Source organism: Larimichthys crocea, chromosome XXIII, assembly GCF_000972845.2.
Source record: "Larimichthys crocea isolate SSNF chromosome XXIII, L_crocea_2.0, whole genome shotgun sequence".
NCBI lineage: Eukaryota > Metazoa > Chordata > Actinopteri > Sciaenidae > Larimichthys > Larimichthys crocea.
The window spans coordinates 6,551,352-6,565,485 of record NC_040033.1 but is presented as its reverse complement, the minus strand read 5'-3'; the positions used below and the strand labels follow the sequence as shown (position 1 = coordinate 6,565,485).

General features: G+C 47.4%; 1 protein-coding gene across 1 annotated transcript in view; it reads left to right on the top strand.

The window, feature by feature from the left end:
- Positions 1–14,134, top strand: part of gli3 (GLI family zinc finger 3) — a 90,154-nt gene that overhangs the window by 26,878 nt on the left and 49,142 nt on the right. The window contains exon 3 of the mRNA XM_019276251.2: positions 7,771–8,016. Coding sequence (XP_019131796.1) covers positions 7,771–8,016 — 246 coding nt within the window. The remainder of the gene's footprint in view (positions 1–7,770; positions 8,017–14,134) is intronic.

Sequence of the window (14,134 nt, the reverse complement as noted above, 5' to 3'; positions counted from 1 at the left end):
CATTTGGCTTGTAGTTTGGAATTCTGATTGTCATGCTCTCTGGTAAAAAGGCCTTATGTCCAAATGTGACGGGTTAGAAACTGTAAGCATTACCAGCTGCACCATCAAAGGAAGCAGGCATGCTGTTCATTTAACCCAGATCCGTCACACTCATGTGTAGCCCCTGATTCAACCTGTAATGTAGACATTCAGCAGACTTAGACTGAGACTAATGTAGAGTTATGAATGCAAATTAACTCACAAGCACCTCTCTACCTGTTATACGCCAAGGGTTATTGAGTGTATTTGAATATGTTTGTCATTATAATTATACAAAGGAATAACACAAGTACCAGCAAATTAACTTACAAGTCCATCCACAGTAAGATGGTCGACACTATGCCGGTGAATAGGTATGCAAATAACATGTGTTAAGAGCTTCTGCTCACCTGATTAACAGGTAGCTTCGATGACAAGCGTCACATCACTATTTTATCCGAGAACAACTAAATCACAAGTTCAGCAGGTGTTCGCAGTCAGCGGGAGAGAACCGGATAGAGATTTAACCTGATACTTTGACTGCATGTGTTATTCCGATTTCCACACTCAAACAGACCTTTCAAAATTAGCCTGCTGAGCGTGTACGTAGTCTTAAGCGTTGTGCAAACACGGCTCCTGAAGCCGCTTCACCTCTGTTTACCGAGGTGCGTGGCGGCAGGTGCGGGAACGGATCAGCACCAACAGAGCAGGCGGTGAATTAGACACAGATCCGAACATCCACGTGCCTAATCACCACATAGGAGAGGCAGAGAGAGAGAGAGAGAGTCCACTCTGGACTTAGACGTTCACCAGTCATTGATAAAGTGCTTAGCAGCAGGAAAATTAATGAATCCGGGGCCTGACTGGGAGAGGGGGGTTTGAGGGTTGAAGGGGAGGGAAGAGGAAGAGGAGGAGGAGGAGGAGGGTTTGTTGGGGGGGGTAATCCTGTTCCAGCTAAATGGCTGATCCCTCTCATTCCTTAGATATCAAATGTCAAGAGTTAAATTAGCCTGCTAGCCTCAGATAGGAGTTAACATGCTTTTAAATGGGGCGGGGTGCTACGATTCCTGCGACCTCTGGGATGGCGGGCAGGTGCCTTTGAAGTGTCTAATTATCCAGCTCCTAGTAAAGGGCTGGCTAACTATCTTAATGGGGGTCTCTATGCCTCAATCCAGTGCACGATTATGCACTCGGACTCATGTATCAGAATGCGTGAATGTGCATTTTTTTTTTACACGAGCGAAAACACAAAGTTTACATAAGAGTATTTATAGAAGAACGTGGACATAAAGTCTGAAGTACTTTAAGTTAACTTATCATTCTACACAGTAAGGTGGGAAACATCCACAGTGGCATTTTGGATCGTACTTGATGTGCTTGAAATTACTCTATTATTTTTTCTATTTTATCCCAACTGTTGGCTCTGTGTTTCTTTGCTTTGGCTGGATATCCATTTCTCTTGGCGAGCCGTTCCTAATCTGAGTGCCACAGACTTGGTCCGGATCACTCTGGTGTCAGAAGTGGGATTCCAATGCTGAGGCCCAGTGGAAAGCTGGCCCACTCTGGTCTGTTGGGCAGCGTGCCCAGATTCACCCTAAAAGACCCACTATCCCAAATGGACATAATTCTGCCCTAGTCTGCCCTAGCACACAATCATTTTATATTACAGAGGACAGTATAAATAACTAACAGGTTATGGCTGATCATAGCTGGTTTGGACTATCTGAAGCAATGCTAACACAGTGTATAAGCCAATCAGACCACTAAATGGCATTTTTTGCTTTGAAGCCTTGATCAAATGCATCTCTTGGTGTTTGATTCCTCAAAGAATGCAGGCCAAGGTGCCCTTTGAGTGAAAAACCTTAAAAGCCATAACTATCCATGGTCAAAAAACGCATCAGTGTGCATTTTAGAGTCGGGGCTTTCAGCTCTCTCACTGCAATGCTCATTGCTCCCTCACAATGTGGCCCTGATGAAACAGTGGGGTAGTGGGGTTTCGGCTGCTCTATGGTGGGCCTGTGCCCCTAATGGGTGAATAAGGGGTAACTAGGGGCAGGCGGAGGCATGGCACGACACAACCCTGCTGTGAGGCTGATTTGAGGTGAGCGTAGGGAAGATGGAAGGCGCCAAGCAGGCTTTGATTTGCCCCTCCCCAGCCCCGGGGCCTGGAGGCTGGGACTGCGTGATGCTGAGCTCAGGGTGGGTCCCAGCAGACCCCTGGCGGCAGAGAGAACAGGCTGGGACTGTGGGCCGCCGAGCGGAGGGGAAGGGGGGCTGGGGCGTAGGCTGCCGAGAGCCAAATTGAGATGTGGGAGTCGTCAAATTTGCCTAGATGAATATTGAAGAGGGCATTTGCGGGTACTGTGTGGGAAATCAGCGGCTGGCAATAGACTGCTAACCAGGAGAGGGAACATCCTGACCTGCCCGTGCCTCTCCCTGCAATTCGTCCAAATATCAGTCGCACAGAGATGGTTAAATAATGTACCGCTATGGAGCCACTCTGCAGAGACAGAATCAAACATGAGCGCAAAGTTAAAGGGAGTGAACTTCTTTGCTGAGATTCTCCAGAGCTCTGACAAATATTTTGACTGGGGATTGCTATCCTGCAACCCCCCCCCCCCCAGTTATGACCTGATTCTGCCTTCTGACATTTAGAAATTGTGTTTGTCAAGGAGTTTTTCTGAATGTCACCCGTACAGGCAGCTCCATTAGGACTTGGGTAACCTTCACATAATGCACAACTGAACTCTGCTGTGGGGAAGGCACCCAGCTCCTTGTGGCACTGAGCCCGTCAGCCAAGAAGTTGATCAGAAAAATACCTCACACAATTGCGGTAATCCCCTGTGCTCTTGTTGTGTTGGGTTTGGTGGAGTTTGAGCGGTCTCTCTCTCCCTCGTCTTTCAGCCTGTGCTAATCGTGAATGATTCCCTCTGTCTATAGCGCCAATGCCAGGGCCAGTGAATCAGGTACATAAGCCTAAGCCGCTTGGAGAGGTGCTCTTATTAAACTCTAGCCAGCTGCTGGAATTTTTCTCCCCCCTCTCATTGTTAATTGGGGAGTCTTGAGTCTTTCCCGGGAGTTGATTTGCAAGAGAAAGAAAAAAAGGAGCAAGAGATTATTGCACAGGAGGAGAGGAGCTTTGAAGAAATGTTTTGTGATTTCACTGTATATCCTCCACTCCTCTCCTCCTTGTTCAGTCTCCATGTGCTCCCCCAGCCAAAACCTGTTTGTGCCACTGACAACAGTGCTTTGAGAAGTTCGAAGGTGGAACACGGCATATGTCTGGCTTTGGCTCAGAGGTACAACAAACACCTCCTCTGATGTTTAGGCTTTTAGGAAAGGCAGTAACGAGTTGCAATGCGATGTGCAATGGCCCTTTGTGCACCGCCTGAAACATACGTGTCCCAGCTTTAGAGACTCTTAAGAGTTCAGGCTGGAGGGCAAATCAGATGCTTGAGAGTCGAGGACAGATTGGCATGTGGAGGAACAGCAATCCTTGTTCTTAACCTCTGCCTCTAGAAAATACCCTGAAAAACAACAAGCCAAGGGTTTTGTTTCACTTTTCATTTCTTTGAATTGGCTGGGCACCCTTAACTTAAGCCCCCCCCCCCCACCCCTTGTCCCAGAGCCCAACTCTCAGAGGAACTGGCCCCACTCCATATCTCATTATCTCTTTTAAAATTTCATTTTGTCATTGCATCCACACTCTCTTTTATGCCGCCATATTAAAGGCCATGCATAGGGGTTTTTCTCTGAAGGTATTCGTACCAGTTTTTTTACAATAGAGAGCCCAGACAAGGGGAAAAAAGGGAAAAACCTGGGCTTACGATTTAATGAGTGGCTTGCTGGGGGTGAAAGAAGGATAGAAAGCAAGTGAGGGGGGAGCAAGAGGAGAGTGCATTTGTAGAGGGTTAGAGAGAGAGAGAGGAGAAAGAGTAGTAAAGGAGGAAGAATGCAGGAATGGAGCACCAGGTACGATAATAGTGGCAGAGAAAGCTCCTGAAATACTAGAGCTGGGGCGTGTGCTCTGATCAGGACGGCAGTGAGCACAATTACCTTCTTTTCAAATCCTTCAGTGACACTGCGGGAGGAAGGAGGACTTTGAAACTTGAAAGGCAGGAGCTCGCTTTCAACCTCAAACGCGAGCAGGAAAGGGCTCTGAAATTTGTTCAGTGCTCCCCATCCACCATTAGCTTGTTTCTTCCTCTCGCCTCCAGGCATTTAAGCGCTTTTTGAAAAGATGTTAAGAAATTCAATCACCATAGAGAGAGAGTGGGATAGTTCTTTTTTTCTGTTTTTTTGAGAGGCATGCTTTCCTCTGGTCCACAGAGGACCGGCCTGCTGCTTTTGTATCGGGCTGAATAGACCTGCAAACTGGTAGCAGACTGGATGTGGCAACCATGGGAAAAGAGAGGGAAATAAAAGAGGAATGAAAAATGAGGGAGGGAAAAAGGGAAAGGGTCTGTTGGGCGGATGGTCAGAGTTAGAGAAGTGTTGCAGGGGTTGAACTTTTCAAAGGTGCATGTGTTTACTTTTCTGCTCTGTCTTCATTAGCCCATTTTTGACAGATCCCTGACATGTTGTACGGATATAAAAAGTTTCCAGCAGCAGGTACGAGCAGCAGAAGCCTTGGTTGAGACTTTCTCTTCCACCAGTACGAGGAGTCAATTGACCCTTGTGCTGCTGAGTGTTTGTTTAACCATTTAAGGTGCTATAAACTGAAGTAATGAAGCCCCTTAAGGTGGTATATGGTAGAATGATGAACCCCCCTGTGGGGCTTTCCATGGTGACCGGTGGGGGATGGTGGGACTGTGACACTGCTGTGATTGAACTATTAGTCGCTTGACCTCCCTTGGAGGAGAGAGACATATCTGAATAGCAGTGGGGTCACTGGAGAGGGAGGGAAAAAAAAGAAAGGCAGAACAAGAAAGATGGTGGGAGGAGAGTGGAAAAATAGTAACGCATAGTATATTTTCTAAAGTAAACAGTTGAGTCTCCTTAGTAGTTTTTTGTAAGCTTGGCTGTAGATGTTTTAGGCCTCCTAACTGCTAAACCATCTAAGTCCCCGGTGATTGATCTATTCATAAAACATCAAGTATGTGTTTGAAAGTAAGGAAAAGAGCTGGGTTTTACTTTCCCACACGTAATGCTGGATTTTCTGTATGTGAAAGAGAAAGAGAGAGAGAGTGAGAGTATGCTACACGCAGCCACATGCTCTACCTTTAGAATTTGCTCGCTCCAAGCATAGTTTACAGTCTCGACTTCTTTCAATCCATGTCAGGAGATGAACCCAATTCTGAAATCCCTTTATGTTAATATTGCGCTTTTGCAAGAGCAAACCTATTAATCCAGCTTTAACCGTATAAGTGCCATTATTCCCTTAATAAGATCACTGGCTGTGCAGTATAGGATTAAATACTTATATCATAACTGACACTGTCATTTCCCGCGGATGAGAGTGGCTTGCCTCTCTGCCTGTCAGTTCCGCGTTAAGAATCCTTGAATCCGCTGCCAGTGCTGCGCTGATGCACGGCTGGCCTGAACGCTGGTAATGGATGTGGGAGAGTGAGGGGAATAAAAGCGAGGACCCGTGGGTTGCTACCCTGCTCTCTCTCTCTCTCCGACTCTCTCAATCTCATTCTCTCTTTCAGTTTCTCTCTCTTAACCTCCCCCCCTTTTTCCGATCGCTTCTCTTCTTCCGTGAAGTGGCACACGGCATTATGGCGGTCCTCTTCGGTGCTTAAGGTAGTGCTCTTTAATCTGGCCCTCTTAATTGGCCCGTTGGATGCTTGTTGGGCTGCAGTGCATAGTGGGGGAGCCTTGCACCGCTAGGCTGCTAATACTGCAGAACCTCTGGCGCCAGCACAGAGGCATTCTGCCAGATTCTCAGTGAGCCATATTAATGCAAGAAAGAGCATTGGAGTGTACTGATGACCAACACCCTCAATGGTGAAATCATAATTGGGCATACCAGGGCTGAACATGAAGACCATTCACAGCAGCTGATGAAGGAGTCAGGGCCTGAATAGAGACTAAACCAGACCGTATGAAAGAGCTTGATTTGAGGAATGTGGCTCTGGGCAAAAAGCAATAGGTCTCATTCAGCAAATGATCTCAAAGGACAAAACATTTCAGGCATCTAGCCTTCATCGGTGTGACATGCTATGCACAGTTTCTGAGTTTGTCCATATGGTATCATAGTACAGAAAAGACTAATACCAGATCAGGAGATCAGCTGACTCTTGTACGTGTCAGTCAGAGGTCAGGCCATAGGTCAAGGGTCATGTCTTTCTGGTGGAGCTCAGCCCTTGAACTCAACTCTACATATATCCTCTTTAGCCAGCAGGCCAGGAAGCTTTCTCCAAAGATCCTACTCCCCCAGAGTCAGAAAGATTTAGTTTGAGAACAGAGAAGGACAGTGGTTAGAAGTTAGCAAGCAAGAGAATGAAGGAGGGTGGGGTTGATACAACACATGATGCTTAATGGGCAGCTTGGAATGCAGGCGAGAGCGTTGCCTCCTCCATGGGAATCCATTTCTTTGTAAAAACAGACAGAGCTGAATTCAAGAACAGACTTTTTTGAGAAACGCTGCTTTAACTGTGCTCATTGAAGAGGTTGGGATTTTTTTTTTTTTAATCCATGGTGTCCTTTTGCTCGTGCACATCCTGCCCCTGAACTCCCACATGTGGCAACCAAGCGGCAACCTCCAGTGCTGGGAAATGAAGCTAATGCGGAAGTGCTTAAAAACTGTAATTCCTCAAATTAAAGTGTCCACAACTTCACAGCAGAAATAAACATGTTTACAGCCTGGTACAGACAACTGTTTTGGTCTCTATAGCTAATTTCCCCGTCAGTGACAACTGTGAGGGGTGTGAAATTATTATTATTTTTAACTCAACCGTTTAATTTAAGGCTTAAACTTACGCATAATTAACAGTGTCGCTGCTTAATTGACAGGTAAGTCCCGTTACAGATGGCTTAGTCGAGGACCCCGGTGTCATTCGGACTACAGTGGTCCCAAGTTTATCGCAGGGGGATACGTTCTAAAAATAACCCGCAATAAACGAAATCCGTGAAGTAAGTTTAACAGTTATTATACATGTTTTAGGCCGTAAAACCCCTAACCACACACTTTTATACACCTTTTTACACGCATTTTGTACAGTACTCCCTTAGTTAATCAGGACGCAGAACACATGTGTGGTTCTCTCTTAGCCAATTTAGGACGCAGAACACAATGCGCGTTCAGTACGCTGTAAAAAAAGCATGCAAAATTACACTAAAAAAATCCATGAAACAGCGAGTCCGCGAAAAGTGAACCGCGTTATAGCGAGGCTGTACTTCAGGTCCACCGATGATCCACGTCTTTGCCGATATTTAGATGAACCGAGGCAGAAGAATCAATAAATCCAACATGGTGGTCGCCATTGTTGCATATTTTTGGCTTCAAAACACCTACATGTGACGTCACTCAGGCACTGTTATTCTTTATATCGTCATTGGTGGCAACCGTAGCAGATCTACACTAATAATGCCCAGTAGTTTTCTCTCTTTATATGCACCTCATACACTAAATGACTTCCTCGCTGTGTGTTTGGGTGTTCGGAGCATCACAACCAGGGAGACTCTCACATCTGCTCCCAAGTTTTATTCATATATCTGCTCATAATAACTCTGCAGCTCAGTTTTTTTCCCCCATCCTGCATAATTTTAACATCTCTCTCTCTCTCTTTTTTTTTAAAAATCTTGCAGAGGACGAGAGTTCAGGCACGATTTACCACCGTGAGAGGCGCAATGCCATCAGCTCCCAGGCCCCGACGCCCGGCGCCCCCGACAGGAACGTAAGCGAGGAGCCCTCCACCTCCACAGAAGAACGCCCCTCCCTGCTCAAGAAGGAGCTGCATGGTTCCCTGCCCCACCTGCCTGACCATGCCCTGCCGTACAGAGGCACTCTGTTCGCTATGGACCCCCGCAACGGCTACCTAGACTCACACTATCGTAAGTCCACTAGCCGCAAAGTAGTAAAGTGGAAAACTTATAAAGAAATCACACAGCTCAAGGACATGTTTGTAGATCTCTGAACACCGAGGTCAAGTTTGTCTCTTTCCTGTAGGTGAGAGGCAGGACTGTCAGATGCTTGATTAAGTCTGACAGATTAGCCTCTACACACACACACACACACACACACACGTTTGTGAACACATGCACGCACACTTGTCTTGTTTTGTGCCTGGGAAGTTAGTATGGGGAACGGCCAGCGTAGCTTCTTAATTCCCTCATTAGGGGCCTGTCTGAACACAGTACTTTGCTTTCTCTCATCAACACACACTTCAAAGCCCCCAAAGCAGCGCCGAGTCAAACCTCACCACCCCCTACTCTGCTTCTCTCTCTCTCTGTGGGACTCAGAGACTGTGTGAGAGAAAGAGGCAGCGAGAGAGAGAGAGAGACTAATGGAGATGAAGCCTGAGAGATTGCGGTGAAGGGAGCGCTGTGGCTTGAGTGAGATACTGAAGATAATTTTGGAAAGAAAAAAAAAAAAGAAAAAGAAGGTGAGATAGACAATTGCAGCTGCAGATGAAAGTGTAGCTGTATGTGTATGTGAAAAGAGAGAACAGGAGATAGATGATCGGGGAGTAAGAGGCTGATTAGGAGGTTAATTCAGCGGCCACTGTAGCCAGGACTTAGCCCGCAGACAAGGATTTGATGTGATAGCTTGTTTAGTTTGGTTAAATTGGCTCTGAATTGGGGCAGACGGAGTGGGACAGAGGGATTTTAATCCAGGAGCAGTAATGAAAAGTCCAGTGGACCCCAACCTCATACTGTAACTCTATTTATTCAGCCACTTCATTAGCCACTACTCCTTCGTACTCGGGTGCCTGAGAATCACCAAGGTGCCTCTTTAAGGGAAAGGTTACTTAAAACCAGGCAATGGTGCTGTGGACAGGACGCTCGAGGGCAGAACATTACTGCCCATTACATCCTGACCTAACTCAGCAACACTGCCACTTCTCATTTAATGTGTGTGTGTGTGGGTATGTGTGAAGGAGCTCTGGAGGTTCCAGACCACTGAAGCCTTTGGGTTAGGAGTTGGAGGAGGAGAGCAGTGAGAGGGGGTCACTCTGGGGCTTGGGGGTCATGTGGAAAAGTCAGAGTCTGAAATGGAGAGTTCAAAAGCAGCAGGGAGAAGTCAAAAGGGCCGTAGAGCTTCAAGAGGGTTTCTTTGTGCATCGGGGGGCTCAAGAGGCTGGAAGACCGCAATCACACGAGGCGGAGGAGAGAGAGAACAGCGATGCTCGCTGTGAAGCTGTAGGCATGATAGATTTTATTCTCCCTCCACGCTGCTTCTTCTTCCACGTTTTGAAATACTAGTAGTCTTTGGCGTTAGTGTGTCAGTTAACACAAATCCAAACAGCAAAAATAATTCGATATTTGATTTATTCAGCGCTAAACATTTGTTGCAGCTTCAGTCGGCACTTTTTTTGATTTAATTTTAAGGTTCCGACTATTGTTGAGACAAAACAAACAATTTGGAGATGTCAGTCTCTCTTCTAGGCCTCGAAGAAATGTTTTTTTAGACAAAATGTATTAATTGATCGTTAGAATAATCAAAAATAAAAATAATTGCAGCCCCACTGTCGAAAAGTCTGGATTTGTTTCCAGTTCTGTCGGGAGAAAAAACACAGATTTTCATTAAAAAACAGTCCGACTGCCTTCTTGTGTTTTTAACTGATGTTTCAATTCTCTGATCCTGACTCTGCTCAGGAAGACTTATGATCTGAGATGAGAGCATAGCTGTGTAAAACACCTCCTCCTGGCCCCAGGTGTTGAGGACATGGGGTGTCCCTAAAGGCGGCGGTCCCATTCTGTCTGATTGAACCCAGTACCAGAGCTCAATCCCCATGAGCTCCAGCGGTCTGAGGGTCAGCAGAACGAAAGGGGTTCTCCTAAAACCTCTGCTTCCCCTCCCTCCCTCAGCTGCTTTGAACCAGAAGCCTGTAGAGTCTGTCGCCACTCCCGCGCCACAAGGTGTAAAAAGCCACGGGCTCCTGTTCTGGTTTCTGGTTCCACACACACACACACACACACACATGCGCACGTCTCTTACTCCACCAGTGGTAGTCCCTCTCTATGAGGGCTTTGTCACCTCCTAAATTCATCCCAGGTGTGTGCATGTGTGTGTGTGTTTGTGATGGAGAGGGGGCCCTAAGCCTTTGTGCTGTGCTTGCATAGCGTGCCACGCCACGCAGCAGACAGCCAGGTAAATCCGATTACTCTTAGCGCTGGTGTGTGTCAGTGCTTAATGTGCCTAAATGCGACGGCACCTGCAGCCTCCCCACACCTGGCCGCCGGGTCATTAACGTGGCGGTGAAGCTCTGGGAGGCGTGGGAGTTGAACAACAAGAAGAGAGCAAAGGGGGGTTTATCTTCAGGGGTCTACGCTCCGGGTAAATCTCTTGCTATTCACCCCAGACTTGTGATCTCCCACTCCTCTTACGTCCACGGCCTAAGACCGTGTTTACTCTGGGTTTTTACACCCACTTCAGTGGAGAAAAGAAGAGGCACTAAGGAAACATTGGGCCCCTATTGTCAGCATTAGCTAATCGTGGTGATGCCTGAGTCTTAGCCGCTTTTCTTGGGCAAACACTGGATAAGAGTCCACATCCTTCTTACCACGACACTAATACATGGAGCTTTGCTGCGGGATAAGAAGAAAGGATTGAGATGAGGATTAATGAGGGAGAAGTCTCTCTCTTTAAAAAAAAAAAGATCTTAATTGTGTAGAAGTGTGAATGGGATGCGCGGCGCCGACACTTGTTTACATTGTGCGCTGATTAGCCGGTCAGTGGTCCTGCAGCAACAGTGAGCCCACTTGCTGGCGAAGCATCTCTGCTTCCTCCGAGGGGATCTTCTTCTTTAAAGTGCCTCTTTCTTAAACACTTGCCCTTCTTTGCCGACTAAACACATCCGCGGAGGACTTAAAGCACGTCGCTTTCAATGGCTTTCTTGCAAATGTTAAAACTGCAACGAAAGACCCAAAATGTTTAGCGAAATGAAGGCGACTATCCAAGTTTTAGAGACAATGGTTATGAAACGACATGAGTTTCGTGGCTGTGCAGTGTCCGTGTCATTGATGGATAGACCAGACACATTAGGTGTGTTTCCAGGCTGTGATGGCTGCCTATCAGTCCAATAGTTAGCTCCTTCAAAAATCTAACCTAGATCTATCTGCCAGGGCTTAATCCCCACACCAAAGCCTTGCTGTCCTTGACTGATCTCGGAAACCAAGCCTGCTAAGCTAGAGGCAGTGGAGGTATGGATCTCTTGGCTGAAGGATTCCTCCACATGTACCACAGTAACCCTCTGGACGGAAGGTGACTGCCACCTGGTTCACACAAGGCTATGTGTTCTAGGGAAAGCTAGCGCGAACGCTGAAGCCGTGGCGTTAAACCTTGTCCGGTGGGTTTTATGATGTGGCGGGCGGGAGGGAGTGGGGGGGTGTCCAGTCAGAGAGGTTAAACTCTAAACTGCTGCGCCGAGCTGATCTCAGGTCTACTGGGCCGTATCACGCCAGCCGCTCGCCGCTCTGGCGTCAGTCTGTCTGTCTCAATATCAAAATGCAGCTGACCACTGAACTGAATGAGCCGGCTGTCACCGAACTGAACGTGATCCGCACATCAATGACCCCCGGACTCTCGATAGTTAATTACAGTACTTGGTCTTTCCGTTCGTATGGACTGCACAGGGCCTTTTCCATATGTCTTGAAATAGCAGCAAAGTGAGCAAGAAAGAGTAATTATAGTGTGTGTGAGTGTATAGGTGGAAAAAATAACACGAAGAGAAACTGAACTTGCAAACTTTCTGGCCTCTTGCTGGTATATACTGGTTCAAACATTCTCCTCCCAAAGAACTGGAGAGTTCAGAGGGAGAGCCTGGGGTGAGAAGACGCGTGCCTGTTTCAAGGGTAAGTGTTTGTCTTTGTGATTGTTTCAATATTGGCTTTTTTGAGCGAGGTGGCACGGTGTAGTCCCCCAGCGGTGTGCCGGCACAGAGAAGCCTGAGGCACACTGCAGGCAACGAAGAGGGATCCCTTCCATCCACCTCCTTTCATCAAGAAAGAACAACATGGGCCTGCGCTCTGCTGTGGCCCCTTGGTCCTGCACACCAGGGATAATCAGATCATCCCCTTTTATACAGCTTATTAGAGGCATCTCATGCTGTAAGATAGCCCATATTCTCACATGCATGTGCCCTCTTTTGTAGCTCTTGATGATTTAAGGGGGTTAAGCAGAGTTTGAAGTGCTCCGAGAATGCACTTTCATACCATCTTAAGGTCATGTGGTGCTCTCGCCACAAAAGCTGATGCGTGCGTGTGCGTGCGGACTGAATATCTCCGAATAACGGCGGTTCTTATTAACAATGACAAGATTAAATGTGAAGGGGCTGAGGAGAATTAAGAAGAATTTCCAGCAAACTTAAGACGTTCAAAGAAGAGGAAGACTCGGCGTTTCTTGGTATCGTTGTCACAATTGGTTGGTTAATCAGTCAAGCCGCAGACGCGAGTAAAAACAAAAGCACTTTGCTGATTTTGTGAAGGCTTAAAATGAAGATTTGGTACGTCCAAAAGCACAACCGCTAACAATAACATTAAGCACTATACTATAAAAACAAGACTAAATGCTCATGGGGGCTGGATGGTTGAGCTTTTTCCCTCCTCCTTAAGTTACCCTGTAGTCTCCAGTAGGATAATCACCTCTGTGTGCTGTGGGAGAATCCGAGTTATTTCATGGCTCTCCACATGTTTGCTTGCCGTGTATCCAAATCTCATCACTCTTTGTATTTGCATTCCTCTCACATAGTGGCAAAGATAAGCGCCCTTATCCCCTCAGCAAACATCCCGTATCTTGCTCTCTCGCCTCTGGAGGGTCACGAGTATATATTGTTCTACACGAAGAGGAGGCTGATGAACACAGTGTAATTAAAATGTTTCTCGCGGCCGGGGTGAAATGTAAGATATCATTGTAGAGGAGAGAAAGAAGGGGTGGAAAAAGGGAGTCAGGGCTGGGTCTGAGGGTGTAAGTGAGACAGAGGGGTTAGAAGAAGAGAGAGCCGGAGAGAGTCAAGAAGAAGAAAGAGGAGGAGGGGGTGTAACAAAGCAGAAAATGAAGAGAGACATAAAAGAATGGGAGCTCAAGGAGGTCAGGCCCATCACAGGCTTTAGTGTTGCCTTTAAAGATGCCTGGGACAGGTGGCAGCTCCAGACAATCTCGCACCACAGAGCAGCATCCTCTCAGGAGGAGATAAGGGATTCCTCCATCCAGGCGCCCTCCTCCTCCTACCTCTCCTTCACTCACACTCTCCTCCTCCCCCCCCGCTTATGCCCACCACTACTACCTCTTCCCTTCCTCCCGTCTTGGGGTTCTCCCAGACAGGCTGCTTTGATGTGGCTCAGTGTGAGCGGGCAGCTGTAGGCCACGGGGCTGCAGCAGCGCTGCTGGGCCACTGGGCCGACGGACCGTTGGGAGCCGACTCGAGCGCAGCTCAATCATTGGGGCTCTCCGGTGCCCGGCACTTTCAGGTCTCATTAAAGCGCTCCGGCAGGGTTAATCCTCTTTAAGGTTTACATGGGCCCCAGTTTGTCTCTCTGCCCAGGCTGAGGGAACCCCTGGGCGCCACCTGCGTGACAAAGACTCAAATCACTGTGACACAAGTTCCCTCCGTCTGTTGCCTCTCTCCTCCACTCCCCTTGTATGTTCTCCTCTCTTTTCCCTCCATGGCTCTCGCTTGCTTTCCCCTGTGCATTCTTGCCTCTTCTTTTCACCCTTGATAGTACCTCGGCCCGGTTGTAAGTCTTTTAGGATTATTTGGGTGGAATCTGTTGACAGGGGTGCAGTAAACGGATTACAACTTTGTCCTTGTTTTGGGGATGCTGCGAGGAGGGAAAGTGGAGAGATCAGGAGGATGCGCTTTGAATAATGAGAGAGAGGCAAAGAAAAAGAGATAGACCAAGAGCAGGATTAACTGAAAGAATTAGGAAGACAATGCAAGAGTGAAAGAGAGGGTGAAAGACGGACTGAGGTGACAGCAACGCAAAGAGCATAGAGAGTGGAAAGGAGACT